The following is a 20,287-nucleotide window of genomic DNA, read 5'->3' on the forward strand; positions in this document are numbered from 1 at the left end:
GGTATGCTTAAAATTTGATATTTCTTCAATAACTTCTATAGTTTTTATTTCCATTTAGGACGGTAACCTCTATTTTTCTATTTTTCAAAAACAAACTGATAACAAGATAATTATTGTACATGTAGATCTTGTCATATGTACCTTGAATGCTCGAGGATTTACCTTTTTAATTACCTTTATGATAAGCTTGTATAATTGCAAATCCTATAGATGTAAAGTACTTGGTGAAGTAATTATAATGGTAAAGCAGATGTAAATATCTGTTTTTGTATGATACTTGCAAACCGGATATTAACCTGCTTAAGAGATTAGTAAATTTTTACAAAGGACCAATACTGCCCGAGGTACATATCCATAGAACTACAGAAGACCAGAACACCGGATAATTGCCATAAGATTTAGTTGATAAAATCTGCCTTGAAATTGGAAGTTTTCCAACAATTTTTCCTTCTTTGCGACTAATAACATCAGGGAGAATTAATTGACATCTTTATGGAAATCTTGTTTCATCCTAATTTCAGACTGATCTGATTCTTCCTAAGTCTTAACGCAATTACTGCTTAATAAAACAGTAGCTATGAAATGAATAGCGAGCATCGAAAATGGTGTCCGGAATATAAGCCGGTGTGAAGATTAGCCGAAAAAGTCGAAAGTAGGTAAAATCAGTGCGTGACAGGCAATTTTCTCCGTGACTTTTTTATCATTTGAGTTATAACTTATTTGAAGTACGTGGTATGCTTTTGCTTCCGGAGAGTGAAATGTAATATTGTTCTGTATTACAATATGTGCTATCTGACGTTTATTAGTTGCTTTACAAAAGCTGGTATCGTCTTTGCAAAATAGGTGCTCACTGGCAATTCACTGTTGCTGCAAACATTCGAATGATTGTTTTTGAGGCCTTTTGTCTATGACTTTTGATGTATGCTGTTTAAAGAAGTCGGAATTGTTTTCCATCCGTTTGACAGCTTTTTTACTGATTTACGAATGTTTGTTATTGGTACTCAAAGAATATAGTAGAGCAAAATCTTAGTCGCCCGAGGGATTTAGTGGCCTGACAAGAGGGCGCTGAGCCCGAGTGCTGGGCACGAGGCCCGAGGGGGCCCAAGACTTGGTTTTAACGTATTTAGAGAACCAAAGAGGAGGAAAGTGTTGAATTTCATTTGAACGTCTCCCTCCCTGATAACGAAGCAGCCGATTATTTATAGCGGTTTGATTCAAGAAGTGAAAGTCTATTTTTTTTTGTCCTAAACGTAGTCCTATATGACTCTAACGTAGGACAAAAAATTGACTTTCACTTCTTTAACTCTAAGGTCGAACTTTCAAACCAAGCTCTGCCTCGAAGTTTTGGTGACCAATGAAATTGTACCCTGGGTTCTCTAATTGTAAGAGGTTTTGCTCTATGCCTGTATTTCTGTTCATTTTTAGGTAGATTCTAACGTATTTGCACTTACTTCCTCTTTGATGATTATGATTGGCTTAGATCATGATTCGAAGTGTAACTTGGGGAGAGCAGAATTTATCTGGGTATTTCAAACTTGATTGATTTGATCCTCTCTCGGGATTGAATGTAGAAGATCCAATGAAACCAAACGAGAAAAAGTTGAGGTAAGATGGCAGATACTTGCAAATCCCAGGTAAGATGTACTTCCAATAAAGATTGATCAGAATGCCCGGATCTTTTCCGTTTGTGCCCCCTCCCACAAGTCAGTGGGTATGCATATTATTTGCAGCCCTCAGACGCACGTGCAAAATTTTTACATAATGCTTTACTATCTGATGACACATGCTCTATAATTGGGGGCGCATAACTTACTGAGGGGGGGGGGGCACAAGCGGAAAAGATCCGAATGCCCATAAAGGTGTGCTGACTATGAATAGTATTTTAGAAAAATAAATTGAGATGTGCTACTAATTCAACAAGAAGTTGTTTAGACAAGGTGTGTTGTTATATGAGAGAGTAAGTGTATGCCCACGTTTCTGAAGAATCTCAAACACAGCTGACTTGTCGCTTTCTGCTCTAACTGATAATAAAACACAGCAGAGTTTTGAGTTTATATCTAGGGAGTCTATAATATAATATATTACAATGAAGAATGGTTCTTGGTACGTTTAACCGCTTTGAAATGTTATTTTAATAAATCTTTAAAATAGCATTCTTCTTAACCACTTTGAAATATTATAATTGGAGTCTAGTGACCACTGAAAACATTGATATCTCCAATTTCTTTGGGGATAGAAACTATAATATACTCTTAGGAAGGAATCTTTCTATTTACCCAAAATTTACTCAAAAAAATTACGCACACTTCTTGTTGACAGGTGTGTACTTATTGAGTAACCCAGAGAAATTTAGTTGCACGAATCTTAGAGCTCTTAATGTATAAATTAAATACATAAGACGATGTGTAAATGTTCAGTATTTTAGAACTATTTGGTTCCATATTTTAAATTGCATATTAGTGACATATTTCTTTTTCTTGGCTATTTCTGAATTGCTAAACAGCTTCTGAAGATCGAGTTCAATAATATTGGTAACATAGTAAGGAAGACATATTAATATCAAAGCAAATGTAGGGTTTCGAAGATTCAGGGTTTGAATTTTCAATTGCTCTCAAACGAAGTTAGTAGCAATTATATTAGCGAGTCACAGTCAAGTTTGAGATTCACAGAAACTGTTTTTGGAGACCTATACTTATGGTGTGAAGGGTGGTTCTTAGAGGTTGACCCCCCCCCCCTGCCACACCACCCCCCCCCCCACAACACCCCCTCCCCACAACACCCCTCCCCTTCCCACATCAGCGCCCCTCTCACGTCACCCCACCCCTGCACATTGTTCAGGCCGTAAGGTCCCCGTGCAGCCATGAAATCCCCTCCCACCGTTCCCCCACCCTGCGCTCATCACGCCTCTTCAATTAAACTAAAGCTAGCCTCACTAAACCTTGGCTAGCTGCTGACGAAGCCAACCGCTCGACGGTTGTTGTTGAGAGTAATTAGCCCGACTTTAGTTGGTTATGTTAACAGTTATGTTTTGGTTTTCTATTTTGTAAATAAATTGCTGAGGTTCGACTAGTAAATCATTTGTTATCTGAATGACATTTTGATTGTATAGGATTTGGAAAGCTTCCCCGGAATTTAGTTGGTCTGATTTTTTTCATTTTATAGCAAATGGGTTACAATAAGTGAATTTTAAACGTTTCTGATGTCATGAAAATTTCATTTTTAAATAATTATTAAGCACTTTTTATCCATTTTGTCAACTGAAAAAAGTTGTCCATTTTTTGCTATACGAGGATCACACCTTTTGTTTGGTCGGTTTTTTTGATGGGTTCAGCTAGCTCATTGCGAGAGATTCTTTACGAAAACATAACTTTCAGTTAGTTACGTCCTTATTTAAAAAATATTGCTATTGGAGAATGAACTTTGTTTTTTTTTCACTTTCTTCGTCATTAGTGAGCGTTTTGTATCAGTATGTTGAAAGTTTATATAGATATCATCGAACGACGTTCAACAATAATTGGTAATTACACAATTCAACATTGGAATTTTTTCCGTTTCACGTTTTAACGTGAGTGAAGAAAGGGGTGCCATCAAATTCCGGAGATGTTCAATTTTTAAGCAGTTTTCTTTTAACTTTTTTAAACTTTTCTTGGCCATCAATTAGTCATTGACTCAGAGACTGTATTTTTTTTTCAGAAATTGGGTTCCTGTGCACCAACTTTGTTTTTTTGTAGCTCCTCAACTTTTAAGCAAATGACTAGTTTGACTGACACGTGTGAGAGTGTCTAAGTTTGTTAGTCGGAATCCTAATCTTGATATTTTTCGACAGGTCTTTCCCAGAACCTTTAGGTCTGTATTGTAATCAAATTATATCCTCTTTCCGATCAAGTGCTCTAAACATCTATGCTGAGGTTATTCAGTAAAAGGTTTGCAGCACTTTTGCTCGGACTCTATTGAACGTTTGTTAGATTTTTCAATGCTCAACCAATTTTGTCCCACATTGATTCAGATCAGTTTTGGCAGTTATCTCAAACTCGCTCCTACGCAACAGCTTGAAATGACCTAATACCCAAATGCCTATAAAACCGCGGGTTTCTTTTGATCGAGTTTTGTCTCAAACTTTTTTTCTACTGTCACCAGAAAATGTCTCTCTCACTGCAATCCAAGTTTCAGTTACAAAAAAACTTTCTACTGGCTGTTTTTTGGAGGCGAGGACAAATTGAGGTGCTTGTTTTGTCAGCTATTTAAACCTTCAATAAAATTGTTGTATGAAATTTTGTTTTAATGGGTTTAGTCTAGTGTTGTCAATTTGGACGTATTGATATTTCCCATTATGTCAAAGGGCTTATGTAAGCTTTCTTTGGAGCACTGGTAAAGGCCATCAGTTTCAAACAAAAAACTTCTAAATAATCGTTGAACATCGAAATGGTTTCCTTGTTCCTTTTTCGGCCATGGCTTTACTGATGAATTTTTTCAGACGGGTACAACATGCGGTTTGGTTCTTTCAAGTATTTGTCTAACATTTCACTTAGTTAAATAGCGTTGTCATATGCTTATCTGGGTCCCCTCATTCAGCCGTTATTTATCTTTTTAGAACTTGATTTTTCTTATGTTCATCTATGACCATGAACTTACTAGTTTTTTTTTCAAAACAACCGGATGACAAAATAATTATTCTACACGTAGTATCTTCTTTTATGTAACTATAGTGCTCGAAGATTTTTGTTATGTATCTTTATGATAAGCTTGTATAATTGGTAACCACTATAAAAGAAGTCAAGTAATTGGTGAAGTTTTTATAATGGTAAAGCAGATGTAAATATCTGTATATGTACTCAAAGAAGACCAAGAAATTTGCAAACCTGATATGAATCTGCTTAAGAGATCAGTAAAAATGATAACAAAGGACATATACATACTGCCCGAAGTACAGATTCATAGAACTGCGGAAGACCAGAACACTGGAGAATCGCCCTGAGTTCAGTTGATAAATAAATTCTGTCTCCAAAAACTTAAAATTTTCCAATTCTACCTTTATTGCGACTAATAGCATCAGACAGAATTAACATCATTAAAGAAATCTTGTTTCTTCCTAAATTTAAACTGAACTGATTCTTTCTTATTCTAAACGCAATTACTGCTGAATAAAACAGTAGCTGTAAAATGGATAGCGCGCATCCGGAACAACTCAGAAGCAGCCAGCTGTTAATTCTGTCTTTAACACCAACTTCAAATCTAAACTAAACTTATTAATTCAGTGCGAAACAAGCATCTGTCTCGGTGACTTCTTTATTATTTGAATTATAACTTATTTGAAGCACTTGGTCTGTTTATGCTCCCGGAGTTTGAAGTGTAATACTGTTCTTATTCTCAATATGTGCTGTCTGACGTTTATAAGTTGCTTTACGAAACTTGGTATCGTTTTGCGAAATAGGTGTTGTCAGGCAATTCACTGTTAATTCAAATATTCGAACAATTTTGTTTTTGAGGCATTTTGTCTGCGGCTTTTGAAGTCTGCTGTTCAAAGAACTCAAAATCGGTTTTCACTCGTTTGACGGCTGTTTACTGGTTTACGATTGTTTGTTTTTTTAATACTCAAATTGTAAGAGGTTTTTCTGTATACTGGTTTTTTTGTTCATTTTTGGTAGATTTTAATGTATTTGCACTTATTTCCTCTTTTGATTATGATTGGTTTTGCTCATGAGTTGAAGTGTAACTTGCGGAGAGCAGAATTTATTTGGGCATTTCAAACTTGATTGATTTGATCCTCTCTCAGGATTGAATGTAGAAGGCCAATGGGTCTTTCCTATTATAGCCCTTTCCCTGCCTAGTGATCAGATAGCCTATAGCACCCAATCATGGTAAACATACCATTTTAATTTCAGGGGGGCTATAATGAGAAAGACACAATTCAATGACGTAAGATGCCAGATACGTGCAAAGTACCAAGCAAGAGATTCTTTCAATAACAATTGATAAGAATGCCCATTGAGGTGTGCTGACAATGAACAGTATTTGCGGAAAATAAACAGATTTTCTTCTAATTCAACACAAAAGTTGTTTAGACAACGGTATGTTGTTATATGAGAGGGAAAAATTGTATGCCCACATTTTTGAAGAATTTCAAAGATACAGCTGACTTTGTCGCTTTTTGTACTAACTGATAATAAGACAGCCGAAATTTGAGTTGAAATCGAGGGAGTTCAATATGCACACCAAGGAAGATTGATTATTGTTACTTTTAACTGCATTGAGACGTTTTTCTAAAGAAATTAAAAGAAGTATTCTTCGGATCTTTTCCGTTTGTGCCCCCCAGCTTATTGGTTGCCTTTTATTTGCACACCCTAGACGCACGTGCCATATTTTTACATAGTGATTCTCTGTAATGCCACGTGCTCTGTAACTCGAGGTGCATAACATACTGGGGAGAGCAGAAACGGAAAAATCCCATCCTTAACCACTTTAAATTATTATTCTTCGAGTCTAGTGACCACTGGACTCATTGATAACTCCAATTTCTTTGGTGATAGAAACTATAGGATCTATTCTGTTTGCCCCCCGCCCCAGCTTAGTGGGCTTATATCTTTTATGCCCCCAGGCGCACGTGCTATTTTTTCACATATTAACCTGCTATATAACAAATATTTTATAACTGGGAGCATAAAAAACACTGGGGGGGGGGGGGGCAAAACGAAATAGATCCAAGCTATAATTTACTCTTATGAAGGAATCTTTCATTTTGCGTAATGTTTTGGTTTGGCAAAAGAGCGCCTTAGGTTTTGGTTTGGCCGTTTGTTTTTGTCTTCTAGAAGTAATGTTAGTGACAACCCTAACTTTTAATATAACTGGAAAGATAACTATTCTATTATTGCTTTTAGCGTGTTTTATCCAAAGAGGCATGCGCATTTATTGTTGACAGGTGTTTTTACTTGTTTATGATTAAAAAGAATTTAGTCCAGAGGAATTTTGTTGCTTTCGTTTTAGTGCTCTTATTGTATAAATTAAATACATAAGGAAATGTTCAGTAATTTAGAACTATTTGATGGCATATTTTGAATCGCGTATTGATGGAATATTTTGTTTCCATGGCTCTTTATGCTAAATTAGCTTTTAAAGAGTTCAATTTTGTTGATAACATTGAAGGAAAGGCATTTTAATATGAAAGCAAATTTAGGGTTTCGAGGATTTATTGAGATTTTTTCATTGCTCTCAAACGAAGTTTTTAGCTATTATATTAATCCTGTGGTCTTAATGCGATTTTTCGTTTGACCGATTGTTCGTCTGACTCATTTGACTTTTCCTCCTCAAAAACGGGATAAACAGGTAGCGCTTAGAGGGCATTGATGGGCCGAGCAGTTCTCTTAGAGCCTTAGGCTATGCTAGTTTCTTAGTATGCGACTAACCGAAACTGTTCTGAGAAGACAATATCACTGTGTAAGGGGGCTGTTCTTGGTGTTAAAAGTTTGACCCCCTCCCGCATCACCCCCCCCCCCCCCGACCGACACACCCCCGTTCACCCTGCTACAAACTGGGGATTTGGATCTCCTTCTCGTACAGTTAACCCACAGCCTCCCCCGCCCACATCGTTTGACCCCCTCTCCCGTCGCTTAACCCCCCCCCCCCCACTCGACTCAACCCAGTATCCCTAAGCCGCAACTGGCTACTACCGAAGTCAAACGCAGGCTGGTCGTTTGAGAGCAATTTGCCTGACGTTAATTGGTTTTGCTTTGGTTTCCTTTTTTGTAAAAAATTTTTGGAGGTTCGATATGTAAATCATTTCTGTTTCCTAAGAGTAAGATTTGGATAACTTTCCTGGAATTCAATAGGTCTGATTTTTCTCATTTTGTACTGAATGGATTACAATATGCAAATTTTATGTCAGAATTTCTACGTTTTAACGTAAGAAAAAGTGTCATCAATTTCCTGAGATGTTTAGTTTTTGAGTGTTTTCCTTATGCTTTTTTTCTTGGCCATCGATTAGTCATTGAGTCAGAAATTGTAATCTTTTCAGAAATGGGATAAAACAGATTCCTATGCGAATTTGATTTATTTTTTTAGTGTTAGATATTAAACAGCATATTTCGAGACCTAGAAATAATATTTACTTGAACAAATCCTGTTTTCATTTTTTTCTACAACTGATGAATGTGTTAATTGTCGAGAATATTAAGTAAACAATTTTAGTGAGAATTTTTTTGTTGACATTGAACTAATTGTCTGGACTTTGAAACGCAGCCAATCGGAGTTAAAATTTTTGTCCGACTTGAAGAGGTTTTTTATTATGAAGTTCACGGTTAATGAAATAGAGTGAAGCTTTTTTTTGAGCTTGTATTTTTACCGGGGATCAGGTGTACTTTTTTGTCGTGTTCAACAAGAATTCATTTTCTACTGGGAGTTGTTAATTTGGTGTTTATAAGAACATATGAAGTATGGGGCCTTTTTCTGGTGTTTAATAGCCACAAAAGACCTCATGTGATAGCGTAGGCTATTTTTCTCCTTCTCTTGGATTTTTTGTTTCGTCATCAAGATTTTTGCTCCGACCGTATGGCGTCACAATCACTTCAAATCTGCATTTTCATTCGTTGATGCAATTTCAACTGAACTGCGTGCGAGACGTCATTTTTCACTTTTAGTGGCTAGAGTTTTTTGTTCTTTCGCGTAATTAAGTTTTTGGTCATACGTGACTTGCCCCCCAAGTGGGCTTATATCTTTTACGCCCCAGGCGCACGTGCTTTTTTCACATATTAACCTGCTATATAACAAATATGTTATAACTGGGAGCGTAAGGAACACGGGGGGGGGGGGGGACAGAATAGATCCGAGCTATAATTTACTCTTATGAAGGAATCTTTCATTTTGCGTAATGTTTTGGTTTGGCAAAAGAGCGCCTTAGGTTTTGGTTTGGCCGTTTGTTTTTGTCTTCTAGAAGTAATGTTAGTGACAACCCTAACTTTTAATATAACTGGAAAGATAACTATTCTATTATTGCTTTTAGCGTGTTTTATCCAAAGAGGCATGCGCATTTATTGTTGACAGGTGTTTTTACTTGTTTATGATTAAAAAGAATTTAGTCCAGAGGAATTTCGTTGCTTTCGTTTTAGTGCTCTTATTGTATAAATTAAATACATAAGGAAATGTTCAGTAATTTAGAACTATTTGATGGCATATTTTGAATCGCGTATTGATGGAATATTTTGTTTCCATGGCTCTTTATGCTAAATTAGCTTTTAAAGAGTTCAATATTGTTGATAACCTGGAAGGAAAATCATTTTAATATGAAAGCCAATTTAGGGTTTCGAGGATTTATTCAGAATTTTTCATTGCTCTCAAACGATTTTTTCAGCTATTATATTAGTACTGTGGTCTTAATGCAATTCTTCGTTCGACCGATTGTTCGTCTGACTTTTCCTCCTCAAAAACGGGATAAACAGGTAGCGCTTAGAGGGCATTGATGGGCCGAGCAGTTCTCTGAGAGCCTTACGCTATGCTAGTTTCTTAGTATGCCACTAACCGAAACTGTTCTGAGAAGACAATATCAGTGTGTAAGGGGGCGGTTCGTAGTCTAAAAGTTTGACCCCCTCCCGCATCACCCCAACCCCCCCCCCCGACTTACACCCCCGTTCACCCTGCTACAAACTGGGGCTTTGGATCTCCTTCTCGTACAGTTAACCCACAGCCTCCCCCGCCCACATCGTTTGACCCCCTCTCCCGTCGCTTAACCCCCCCCCCCCGCTCCACTCATTCCAGTATCCCTAAGCCGCAGCTGGCTACTACAGAAGTCAAACGCAGTCTGGTCGTCTGAGAGCAATTTGCCTCACGTTAATTGGTTTTGCTTTGGTTTCCTTTTTTGTAAAAAATTTTTGGAGGTTCGATATGTAAATCATTTCTGTTTCCTAAGAGTAAGATTTGGATAACTTTCCTGGAATTCAATAGGTCTGATTTTTCTCATTTTGTACTGAATGGATTACAATAAGCAAATTTTATGTCAGAATTTCTACGTTTTAACGTAAGAAAAAGTGTCATCAATTTCCTGAGATGTTTAGTTTTTGAGTGTTTTCCTTATGTTTTTTTTTTCTTGGCCATCGATTAGTCATTGAGTCAGAAATTGTAATTTTTTCAGAAATGGGATAAAACAGATTCCTATGCGAATTTGATTTATTTTTTCAGTGTTAGATATTAAACAGCATATTTCGAGACCTAGAAATAATATTTACTTGAACAAATCCTGTTTTCATTTTTTTCTACAACTGATGAATGTGTTAATTGTCGAGAATATTAAGCAAACAATTTTGGTGAGAATTTTTTTGTGGACATTGAACTAATTGTCTGGACTTTGAAACGCAGCCAATCGGAGTTAAAATTTTTGCCCGACTTGAAGAGGTGTTTTATTATGAAGTTCACGGTTAATGAAATAGAGTGAAGCTTTTTTTGAGCTTGTATTTTTACCGGGGATCAGGTGTACTTTTTTGTTGTGTTCAACAAGAATTCATTTTTTACTGGGAGTTGATAATTTGGTGTTTATATGAACATATTTAAGTACATATAAGGAGTATGGGGTCTTTTTCTGATTTTTAATAGCCACAAAAGACCCCATGTGATAGCGTAGGCTATTTTTGTCCTCTTGGATTTTTTTTTCGTCAAGAATTTTGTTCCGACCGTATGACGTCACAATTACTTCAAATCTGCCTTTTCATTCGTTGATGCAATTTCAACTGAACTGCATGCGTGACGTTTTTTTCACTCTTAGTGGCTGGAGTTCTTTTTGTTCTTTCTCGTAATTAAGTTTTTGGTCACACGTGACTTGCGTCTCTCGAAAATGACTTTCTCACTCTGAAATTGACTTTTCTTTTCTTTAATTTAAAGAGGTAAGGTCAAATGAGTTCGTGTCACTCTAATTAAAGGGTATTTTATGGTATCTAATAGAAGCAGCAATAAGTTTAAACAGATTTTTAATGAAAATATATCTCAGCATTTTAAAAAGTTTTTTGGTCTGTTTCTTTTATCTTTTTGAGATTACAGGTCTACGAAGCTATTGCGGATGTTTTCTGGCAATCTGTAGGCTATGTTTAATAGCCGCCCTGGTTTTCTCAGCCGGCTATTATAGCGCTCCTTATTTTTACAATTCAAAGAATTTGAAGTGTATTGGGGCGCTGTCTTTTTTTAAGATCTGTTCACACATTTTCATGATTTTTAAGTCAAATTGGAGTAGTGATTTTGGTCACGCCGAAACAGGAAGTGGAGCGAAAAAGCGAGTGGTTTTGCGGCGTGAATTTTTTTGCTCCAAATTTAAAGTAGAGTGAGAACGGTGTTCGAACAAAATTTCGCTTTCTCGCTAGTGGTTTTTTGTTCACATGCGGCAATTTGACTTTGATTTTTACTTTTTTCGTTTTTTTTGGATCGGATTTTTTTCTTAATGGTTTTTCCAATACATTCATAGTCCGTTCTAGGTCTGGTTTTTTGTTTAGTCAATAAAAATTCTTTGAATTGTACGTCAGGACTTGTCCTGCTATGTTTTTTTTACTTCGTCGAACAAAAAAATGTTTCGCTTTACCTCATTTTGCCGCTTTTTCAACATTTTGCGTGAAATCTTTTTGACTTCTCTAGGCTAGTTTCTCTCTTCTCTCATTCTGCTAAAAGTGATTTTGAACATCGGTTGCTCAGCAAATCAATTCAATTTGAACAGAGTCAGTATAAAAATTGAAGTCAGAAATAGAAACGGGATAAACCCATTAAGCCCAATTTTATATGCCCGCTATTTGAACGTCGTTCCTATAAGTCTTAGTTACCATCTCTAATGCTTATTGGTATTGATAGTAGCTCCTGTAGCCTCTCTCTAAGAAACAGAAGTGCGTTCAACTACGAAATGCCATCAAAATAAATCGGTTTTAAAAAAATGTTTTTGTACAAAAATCTTTTTTTTTCAATATCTTCTATTCTTTCAATCCCAATCATGCTTATTGGAATCAACGGCGGCTATTTTCCGGCAATCGGCCGGGTATGTTTGTGGTTAAAGCTGAACTGAACGTATGACAAATATGAACTTCTTGAGCGTGTGATTTTGTTAAGTTTTTGCGTCCTATTAAATTCATCGTTTTCTTCAAAAACGGTTGGTTTTCCTATGAGCCGTAGGGTTGGTCTTTCAATGCTGGCAATCCAGAACGACTCAAATTTTAAAAAACCAGAACCACTCGACAAACGCAGTCGTAGGAATTAAGTTTCTTAACAATCATAGAATTTGAATTTATTAGTTTTTCCCGCAATTCAAGAGTTTGAATTCTAATGAGCGTTTGTTATTGCTTACTTTCATATGAACCTAGATGACACCTCGAGGTGCAAACTCATCATAAACTAAGGGGCATTGGGTCACATGGTAGTTTTAATTTTAACGCTCTACTATTCTCTAAGATGCTCTGTGTACCCAACTTGTTGGAAAGCATAAATTCAATATGAAATTTCTTTGTTTGTTCTGCTTACTTTTGTGTATTTTGAAAGTTTTTGTTCTAAAAATGTCTTTTATGAGGATTTTCTAATTTGGCTTTATTTGAAGATAAATTTTTATGTGGTTCTATGTTTTAGTGATAGCGAACATCTGATAGCTAGAGGTTTTGTCATTTTTTAGCCTTTTGGCTCCGGAAAATCGACTTTGAAAACAGCAGCACATAAAATTGTAGTTTTGAAGATATTTAAGAATTTCCTTTGATGGATATCAAACTTCTGAACATACTTACTAAATCATTAATTATCAAAACTGTTCATTGACAGTTTGCTGAAGTCCTTTTTGTTTTGAACAGTGTTTGGTTTTGGGCTCAGATATTTTTTGTTTCTGTATGACTGTTCTGGTTTTCTGCAATCTTGGTTGAGTTTTATGTCATTTTAAGGACGTTGTCAAAGTGACCCAAAAAGGGAAGTTTTTGAAATTTTTCATAAGTAGTTTGTTTCATTCAGGTCTTTGCCAAGAAATTGAAATATGCCTGTTCTGGTTGCGCTTTGGCTGTTATTCCAGTGGAAGCAATTGTAATTTTAGTTGTCTTAAAATGCCTTTCTGCTTTGATTTTATTTACCTTTGGTTTTTTATTTTTGTTTATGCATGAAATATTTTTATTTTCTGTTTTTACCATGAAATATTAAGCTTGAGTTTGTCAATTTTGCATTGGGGTACCTGGTAAGTTACAGTTACGTAGTTACAATTGCTCTCAAACGAAGTTTATAACAACTATATTTGTCCTACGGTCTCTTTAATGCGATTTTCCGCTTGACCGTGTTCTTGTCTGATGGTTCTGACAATCTCCTTAATAAAGAGATAGGCAAGTAAAGCACCCACTGTCCCACCTGCAGCGCGCGCAACTCAACGCCCTCTCTCACCCTGATGACCCATTACGCTCACCCCCCCCCCCATTAGCGCCCTAATGATAGCATCCCTAAGCGCCAGCTGGCTACCACCGAAACCAACCGCTTGCCAATCGTATGAGAGCAATTCGCCCGACTTTAGGTGGTTATGACTTCAATTTTTTAACGCTCAATCTTTTTTGTTAACCAAACGTGAAAACATCCCATTTTGCGACATTTTTGTTTTGCCATCAAACATTAAGCTGGAGTTTGTCGACTTTCTATGGGGATATCTGGCAAAATAAATTTACGTTATATATCGTTTCTTAGGTAGTCTAGACTTTTCGTGTAGGGGATCAATGGTGTTAAAATATTTTCGAATTTTGATATTTTTTGTTTTATGTTAACAAGTTAAAAATGAGTTTTTACTCTTCTAGAGGGCGTGCTCACAATTTATTGGAGCAGAGAGCATCGCAGTTTCTTGGTTAACAATTTTATATCTACCTCCGAAATTAAAAGATGCCTTATGATCAGAGAAGACCCAAATCACTAACTACTAAATATATATGACAACGGCTAACAAAAAGAGGACCGGCACACGGATATATTGTTCAACTTAATCATTAATTTGGACGGACAGATTTTGAGAGATATAAGTGTTGGAATCAGAAAATTGAACAGTTTTGTTCATAAGTTAGAGATCTGTATATAGTTGACTGACGTTTAACGTTTTTCTCTAGGTGTTTTCATTTTTAAAAAGAAAGTGAGGAAGAAAAGAAACTAGAATGTTGTAATTGAGCGACCCGTTTTGAAAATCTTGTACGGCGTCTGAAAACAAAGTTCTAGCCTAATTGACGTATGTGATGTATGGATTATAACATATTCAAACGAATTTATTATTTATTAATTTCGTAGATAAATTAATATTTAGCTAACCTGTTGAAAGCATCAATCCAAATTAGAACACTTTGTGGTATTTCAAGACAAGACTGGTCAATTCATCTCCTACGTTTCCTGCTTCGATCCCAGTCATCACCAAGAGGACAATCTTGACTATTTATTGCAATCTGCTGGCTTTGTTTTGGGTATTGAAAATTCATAATTATAATTTTGGTTCCTGCGTAATCGCAGCGGAACAGCATTAGGCCTACAGTAGCCTGTTCTCAGCTGCCCTTTTTCTTATTATTCCCCACATTTCAGACTGTTCTTTTTAAAGCTCGGTTTCTGTTATTGGCTATCGAGAATGTCCGTTTTTTTTTTTCAATTATATTCAATTTAATGCTTTAGGTCTTGTCCTTTATACCCGTCGTACTTCCCATTAAACGATCAGGAGTAAGTCTCATGTGCGCAATGCATAAATTAACTCTTGACCTTTTAGTCAATTGTGACATTTAATGGACAAGTGGTAATTTAATATTGTAAAATTGTTTCCAGATTGTAAATAATGGTGGCGTTGACAAATGAAGTTGTAAATAAGAGTGATGAATGGATGATACGTGATATTGACATATATCTTTTGGGTCTCTTGTGTCCCGACTATGTCTCTTGTGACCCTGCTACTAACGGGTGCACTCTGTACGACTCCTGTCCAAGAATGCACATTTGTCCTCAGTGGCTTATGGGAGAGTGCAGTAGTAATAGTGGTAGAAGTATTAATGACAGGACTAAAAGGTGTTTCAAATCACACTGGGTCTCAATGAGAGAACGGGTCAAGGTCAAACAATGGGGCTACGATCCGAAAGACGAGCACTTTTGGAGGATCCTATCTAACACGTTGAAAGAAGGATTCAAACAGGATCAAGAGAAAGAAACGCATAAGGCCAATCAAAATGATTTAGCAAATATTCAAAATGATGTGGTTAACACTGAAAATGAAATCGATAGTATTGGAAATGATGTCGATAATATTGGAAATGATGTCGATAATATTCAAAATAATATAGCTAAGCAAAGTTCCAGAGCTCAAGTTAAGGTTCCAGTTTGCCCCTATTTTCTCAACCAGTGCTGTGAATCTGGAAACAAGTGCGGTTTGATCCACATTTGCGCCAACTGGCTGTCTTCGCTTTGTAACCGGACAAAATGCATATTCAATCACTTCTTGCTAGCAAAGGATGAAAGTATTTTAAGAGCGAATGGATTCGTGGGAGAAACGCGAGAATTGATTAAACAGTATAAAGACAATATCGGTACTGAGCAAAAATGGACATCGTTAGACAGCCAAGTTTCGGTGGACAAGAGATGTAGTCGCAGAAATCGCAAGAGGGTTCGTTTAGTTGACTTTAATTCGAAAAACAGTACCGCTCTTGAAAAAGAGGAAAAAGTTACCAAAGGCACGAACCCCACGTGGAAATACAGGAAATTACCTGGAATGGGGACCTCTGGCGAAAACGATTACGAAACTGAAGATTGGCAAAGTTTTGAGGATAGGCAGAATCGAAGGCTAGAAAACGCCTTTTGCGATGTCAATTTAGATTCGTGTGCTGTGCTTGATAGACAAAAGAAAAGACTGACTCTCAATTTTGACACTATGACGTCAGACGACTACACGGTCGAGGTGAAAAGATTCTCAGATAGCGATGTCTGGAAATGGTTTATACATTTTAATAACGATAGCGAATGTGATGTGTGTTTTAGTAGTGATAGCCAATGTGTGACAGAAAATTCTGACTTTATTGATCAGTTCTACCGCAAAGTGCTGACCAATTTGAGTCAGTGTGAAGAGATACCATTTACAATCGGAGAAGAAAATTTTAAGCTTTTTATTCATAGCGCAAATAACAATCCTGGACCGCCCGAAATATACGCAACCGATCAGTCTCAAAATACTCTCAAAATTAGGCGGAGGCCAAAAGCGTCCATTGGCTCTGTAGAAATATTTTCAGATTATGAAGAATGTGAGGTTGCTAAGAAGTTTGTGGGAAAGAGTGGCTGCGTTTCTGAAGATTGTCCGATGTCTGTTTTTAATGTAAAGGGTGCTGAATTTTTATGGGTTTGGAAAGACAAGAAATCCGAGACCTGGCGTCGGTTTGATTCTAGCCAACAGTCACGACTTGAACATATGTTCAGTTGTCCTTCGTGTACATATATTACCATTTTAGTTGATAGAAATCTCGAATTGCAGATTACAGCTGATAATTTGTGCAATTTTACTGTAACATATCCGAGTGGTTTTTTAATGAAAAGACTACAACACAGCTCTGAATGTAGTGATATTAATAATAACAGGAGTGAGGTTAATTTTACTTGGTACTGGCAGCGTCCTTTATCCTTCAGAGATAAAAATGCTTACACATTTTTGGAACCAACTGAGCTAATTTCGCTTTTGAACTGCTACAATGAAAGTGATATACGCTGGACTGACATGAACCTAAATGGAATCCAAGGGGTTTCGTCAATTACAGGATCTGAAGTTGAAACTTACTTTCATCTCTTTAGATCAGAGGAGGCGTTGGAGTTCACCGTGTCTGAAAATAGCCTCAAAGATGTTGAAGTTTTAGACGAAGTATCTGAGAAAGTTCAAGTGTTAGACTTAAGCGATGATTGTCATTTAAGTGGATACAAACTTCGAAGAAGACAATGTAAACGCAAAACTAGAAATTGTTCACTCGGGGACAAACTTGAACGTGCTTTGAACCTGTGCAATATACAAGGCCATAATAGCTCTGCTAATTTTCTACCTTTAGTTTGGGAACCGTGCATTAATATTAGTCATAACCGATTTGTCCAGCTTACAAATGAAGATATAGATTACAGTTTTATCCGTGATTACTGTAAAAGAGTATTTTCACATGCAGCCTCCGTTGAGATTACGAGAATCGAAAGTATGAAATTGTGGTGTGAGTACTGCGAAATGAAGCAAGAGATGTCAGATAAGAAGATTAAAGAAGAAAAGCGATCGAAACTTAACGAAATGGTTCTATTCTATCCTTGTTCAAAGCCTCTATATGCGAAAAAGCTCAATTATTTGATGCAACACAACATATCAAGATCATTCCCAAATAGAGATCGTATAAAAAGTATCTGATATGCTTCCTTTTCCCCGGCAAATTTTTTATAACAGTTTTGTAACTGATACAGGATGAATTTTGGTTAAGGAATCTGTGACCCCCTCTTGGACCCAGACCTCCCCATCCCAATGGAGGTGATTATTTCATAATTTAGCGGGCTATATAAACATAGGTTTCAACGGGGCTCCTAAATAATGATGGGTCGGGCGGGTTACATACTTAAAACCCCTCTGAATAAAGATCCATCATCCATTAATAGTGCATGAATGTAGTTTTCTCGTATGTTTATGAAGAATTTGAAATTTTGAGCTCAGGGTAAAGGGAAACGAACATTTAAAGAGATCTACTCCCTTCGGCCTAGAGATGGAATCCACACTTGCGTTGATTTGAAGACGGCCTTCGTGTTCTGCCCGGCGGGAGTAAATCGCCGGGATATTTTGGTTGTGCTGGCTTGTTTGGGTGATGTGAAAAAGGCTGCTCACTTTAGAGATGACCCTGTTAATAATCAAAAAGCGGACACTCGAGTTGATGATGTAAAGAATCCTTCCATTGTTGTCATTCCGGACTCTGCTTCAATATATCCTGCCTATTTAATTTCTTTATTTTATTGAATTTAGATTACGCGACTCCAGTCTTTTTGCGATGATGTCAATGTCGACGTCCAGATCCAAGGCTTGTAGATATAGGATGTCTAGTCAGTTTCAGCATTACTTGGTGTTCAATTGGAGTTGAGTATCACCACCAAATATGATAACCATTGAAGCATTGAAAAGAAGGAATTTGGACGTGTAATTCGTAGCCACCATTCAAAGATTAAATAAAAATGCTAGTAATCATTGCAAGATCATACTTGGAATTTTTGTGTTATGGAACCATAGAGGATCTTAGTATGATTTTCAAAGTATGTTCATCCCGCGTGATGCCGCACAACATATCAAATAGATGGTATGGGTCAACAGTTTCCCCTTCCCTGTTAATATGACTCTTTGGTTGCATGGTGGACTCTCAGACGTTTGGTTGCATGGTTGGGGTTTTTATTAAAATTCGTACGAAATTGGCTTTTCAGAGCTAGGAGGACCTGATTTTTGGTCACTATGGCTAATATCGCTAGAAAGCACGTCAAGAGTAGAATATGTTGTTTTTTTTTCAAGTTTTGTCTTTTCAAGGAGTTATCGTGCTTTAAACGTTTCGTGGAAATTTTGACTGATTTTAATTTTTCGTTAACTTTTTTTACTAAGATTAATTAAAATGTTACAAAATCAGTTAAAATAAATAACGGCTTCATTTTATTACAATGAGACAGGGCTGCTGAAGCTTTTGGGTTGATATTTTTCCAAAAAATTTGGCTGATTTTTCTGATAATTTAATATTTTGCCTTTAACACCAGCACCAAATCAGTTTCTTAGCTAATTTTAATTTTTAAGAGCAGTGACCAAAAAACTGTTCAACCAATCTTAATAAGATAATACGGGGGGGGGGGGGGGGTTAGTTGAATTTCTATTGTTTAGTAGAACAGTTGTTTCGAGCGCATTTTGCTGATTTAATTCGACCTAACGCAAATTTTGCTCATGCTCTGCGTCAGTTTAAATGTATTTTATTTTTTTGTTTAATTTTGCATTATTTACGTAGCCAAAAATTTTGGTCTACTTTTGTTTTCACCTTTTGGTGTTTTAACAACGCTAGATCAGTAAATGTGGCGGCAAAGTGAGTAAATCTAAAGCTTAAATTTTTCCAATTCTTGAGTTGAGGCAAGAAAATGTCGTCTGACCAATTTTTTTAATTATTAATAATGCTTTTTGTGACAACTTAACTTCTGTTTTTGCAGTTTTTTCTTTTGATTAGCACATAGATTTTGGTGACGTTGAAGGCTATAGGACACTGTGTGTACGTTTTTCAGTTTTGGCTGTACCTGATGATCTTTTTTAATCTTAGTTTTTTTGTTACTGACAGGTCTAATTAGTTTTCTCAGGAGACTTCAGATAACCTCTACAATGATTTTTTTGGTAGTTAATTGTTTATATGACGTATTTTTATGTTTATGAAAACTAAGATTTTTGACATCAAATTTCCCCTACGTATTCTTTTTTTGACTTTGAACTTAATATCATTAATGATGGGTACCGCTTGCTCTTTGGTGATATAAAATGAAATCTTTTAAGTGATTTTAGTTCTGTTCTCAGTTGTCTTGGACATGCTCTTTCTTTAGAGGTAATTTGTTTTCATATTAAATTTTTGAATCTTGCTTTTATTTGTTGTAATCAATATGCCTTGCTATTTTTTGTTTTGTAATTTTATGTACTTAGGAAACATTGTTTGCTGCATTTGTTTTTTAAATGCTATGTACTGGTTGACTGTTTTTGTATATGTTTACGTGTTCTATCAGAACTGAAGCTACTGTTTTCAAAAACATTTTCAGTTTTGCCAAACGTGCATATTTCCTTGTTTCCTTTTCTTGTTTTCCAATGGTCTTCAACAAAGGTGGTTTGTGATTTTTGATGCGATGGGCAGTGTAGTGTGTACGTCAACAAGATTTTATTGGCTTGGATATTTTTGACAGTACTATTTCTCGAAAAAAATGATTGATCTGTTTTCCTCTGCTTTTTTTTTTATCATTATGTAGGGTCTTTCGCTTTCTTGACAATCAAAGGCTGTTATTGCCTTTAAAAAGTTGGTAGACTCGATAGCTTTTCTGTTTTTTTTTCTAATATAGTGAATGTTATCTAATTGTTTTTTAACTGCGGCGTTTTCGTCGATGTGTTAAATTTTTCGTCAATTAAATAATTTAACAGTATTCTAATCGATTGTTTGATTAAATGTTCAATGAGTTTTTTGAACATCATGTATGAATTACGGGCTAAAGACAGGTTCTATCTGCTGTCTAATGAATTTTGATCGCATTTTTCAGTGGTTTTAGTTTTCATCTCAGTTTTTTGACGTCGATAATTCGGGTCTGTCCC

At 36.2% G+C, this 20,287-nt stretch overlaps 1 protein-coding gene across 1 annotated transcript; it reads left to right on the forward strand.

Moving 5' to 3' along the window:
• Window positions 1-1,468: 1,468 nt before the first annotated feature.
• On the forward strand, window positions 1,469-17,961 carry LOC142339538 (uncharacterized). Its single transcript, XM_075389646.1, has 3 exons — window positions 1,469-1,634; window positions 14,758-17,339; window positions 17,670-17,961. Exons 2-3 carry the CDS (start codon window positions 14,768-14,770, stop codon window positions 17,939-17,941), a joined length of 2,844 nt encoding a protein of 947 aa, XP_075245761.1. The 5' UTR covers window positions 1,469-1,634; window positions 14,758-14,767; the 3' UTR covers window positions 17,942-17,961.
• The last annotated feature ends 2,326 nt before the right edge of the window (window positions 17,962-20,287 follow it).

Source organism: Convolutriloba macropyga, chromosome 5 (assembly GCF_964194025.1).
Source record: "Convolutriloba macropyga chromosome 5, txConMacr16.3, whole genome shotgun sequence".
In the NCBI taxonomy this organism is placed as follows: domain Eukaryota; kingdom Metazoa; phylum Xenacoelomorpha; order Acoela; family Convolutidae; genus Convolutriloba; species Convolutriloba macropyga.

Excerpts from the sequence above, each read along its gene's own strand:
- LOC142339538 (XM_075389646.1), top strand. The coding sequence starts at position 14,768 with ATGGTGGCGTTGACAAATGAAGTTGTAAATAAGAGTGATGAATGGATG. Across the intron at positions 17,340-17,669 it reads AAATAGAGATCGTATAAAAA|AGATCTACTCCCTTCGGCCT; the intron begins GTATCTGATATG and ends GAACATTTAAAG.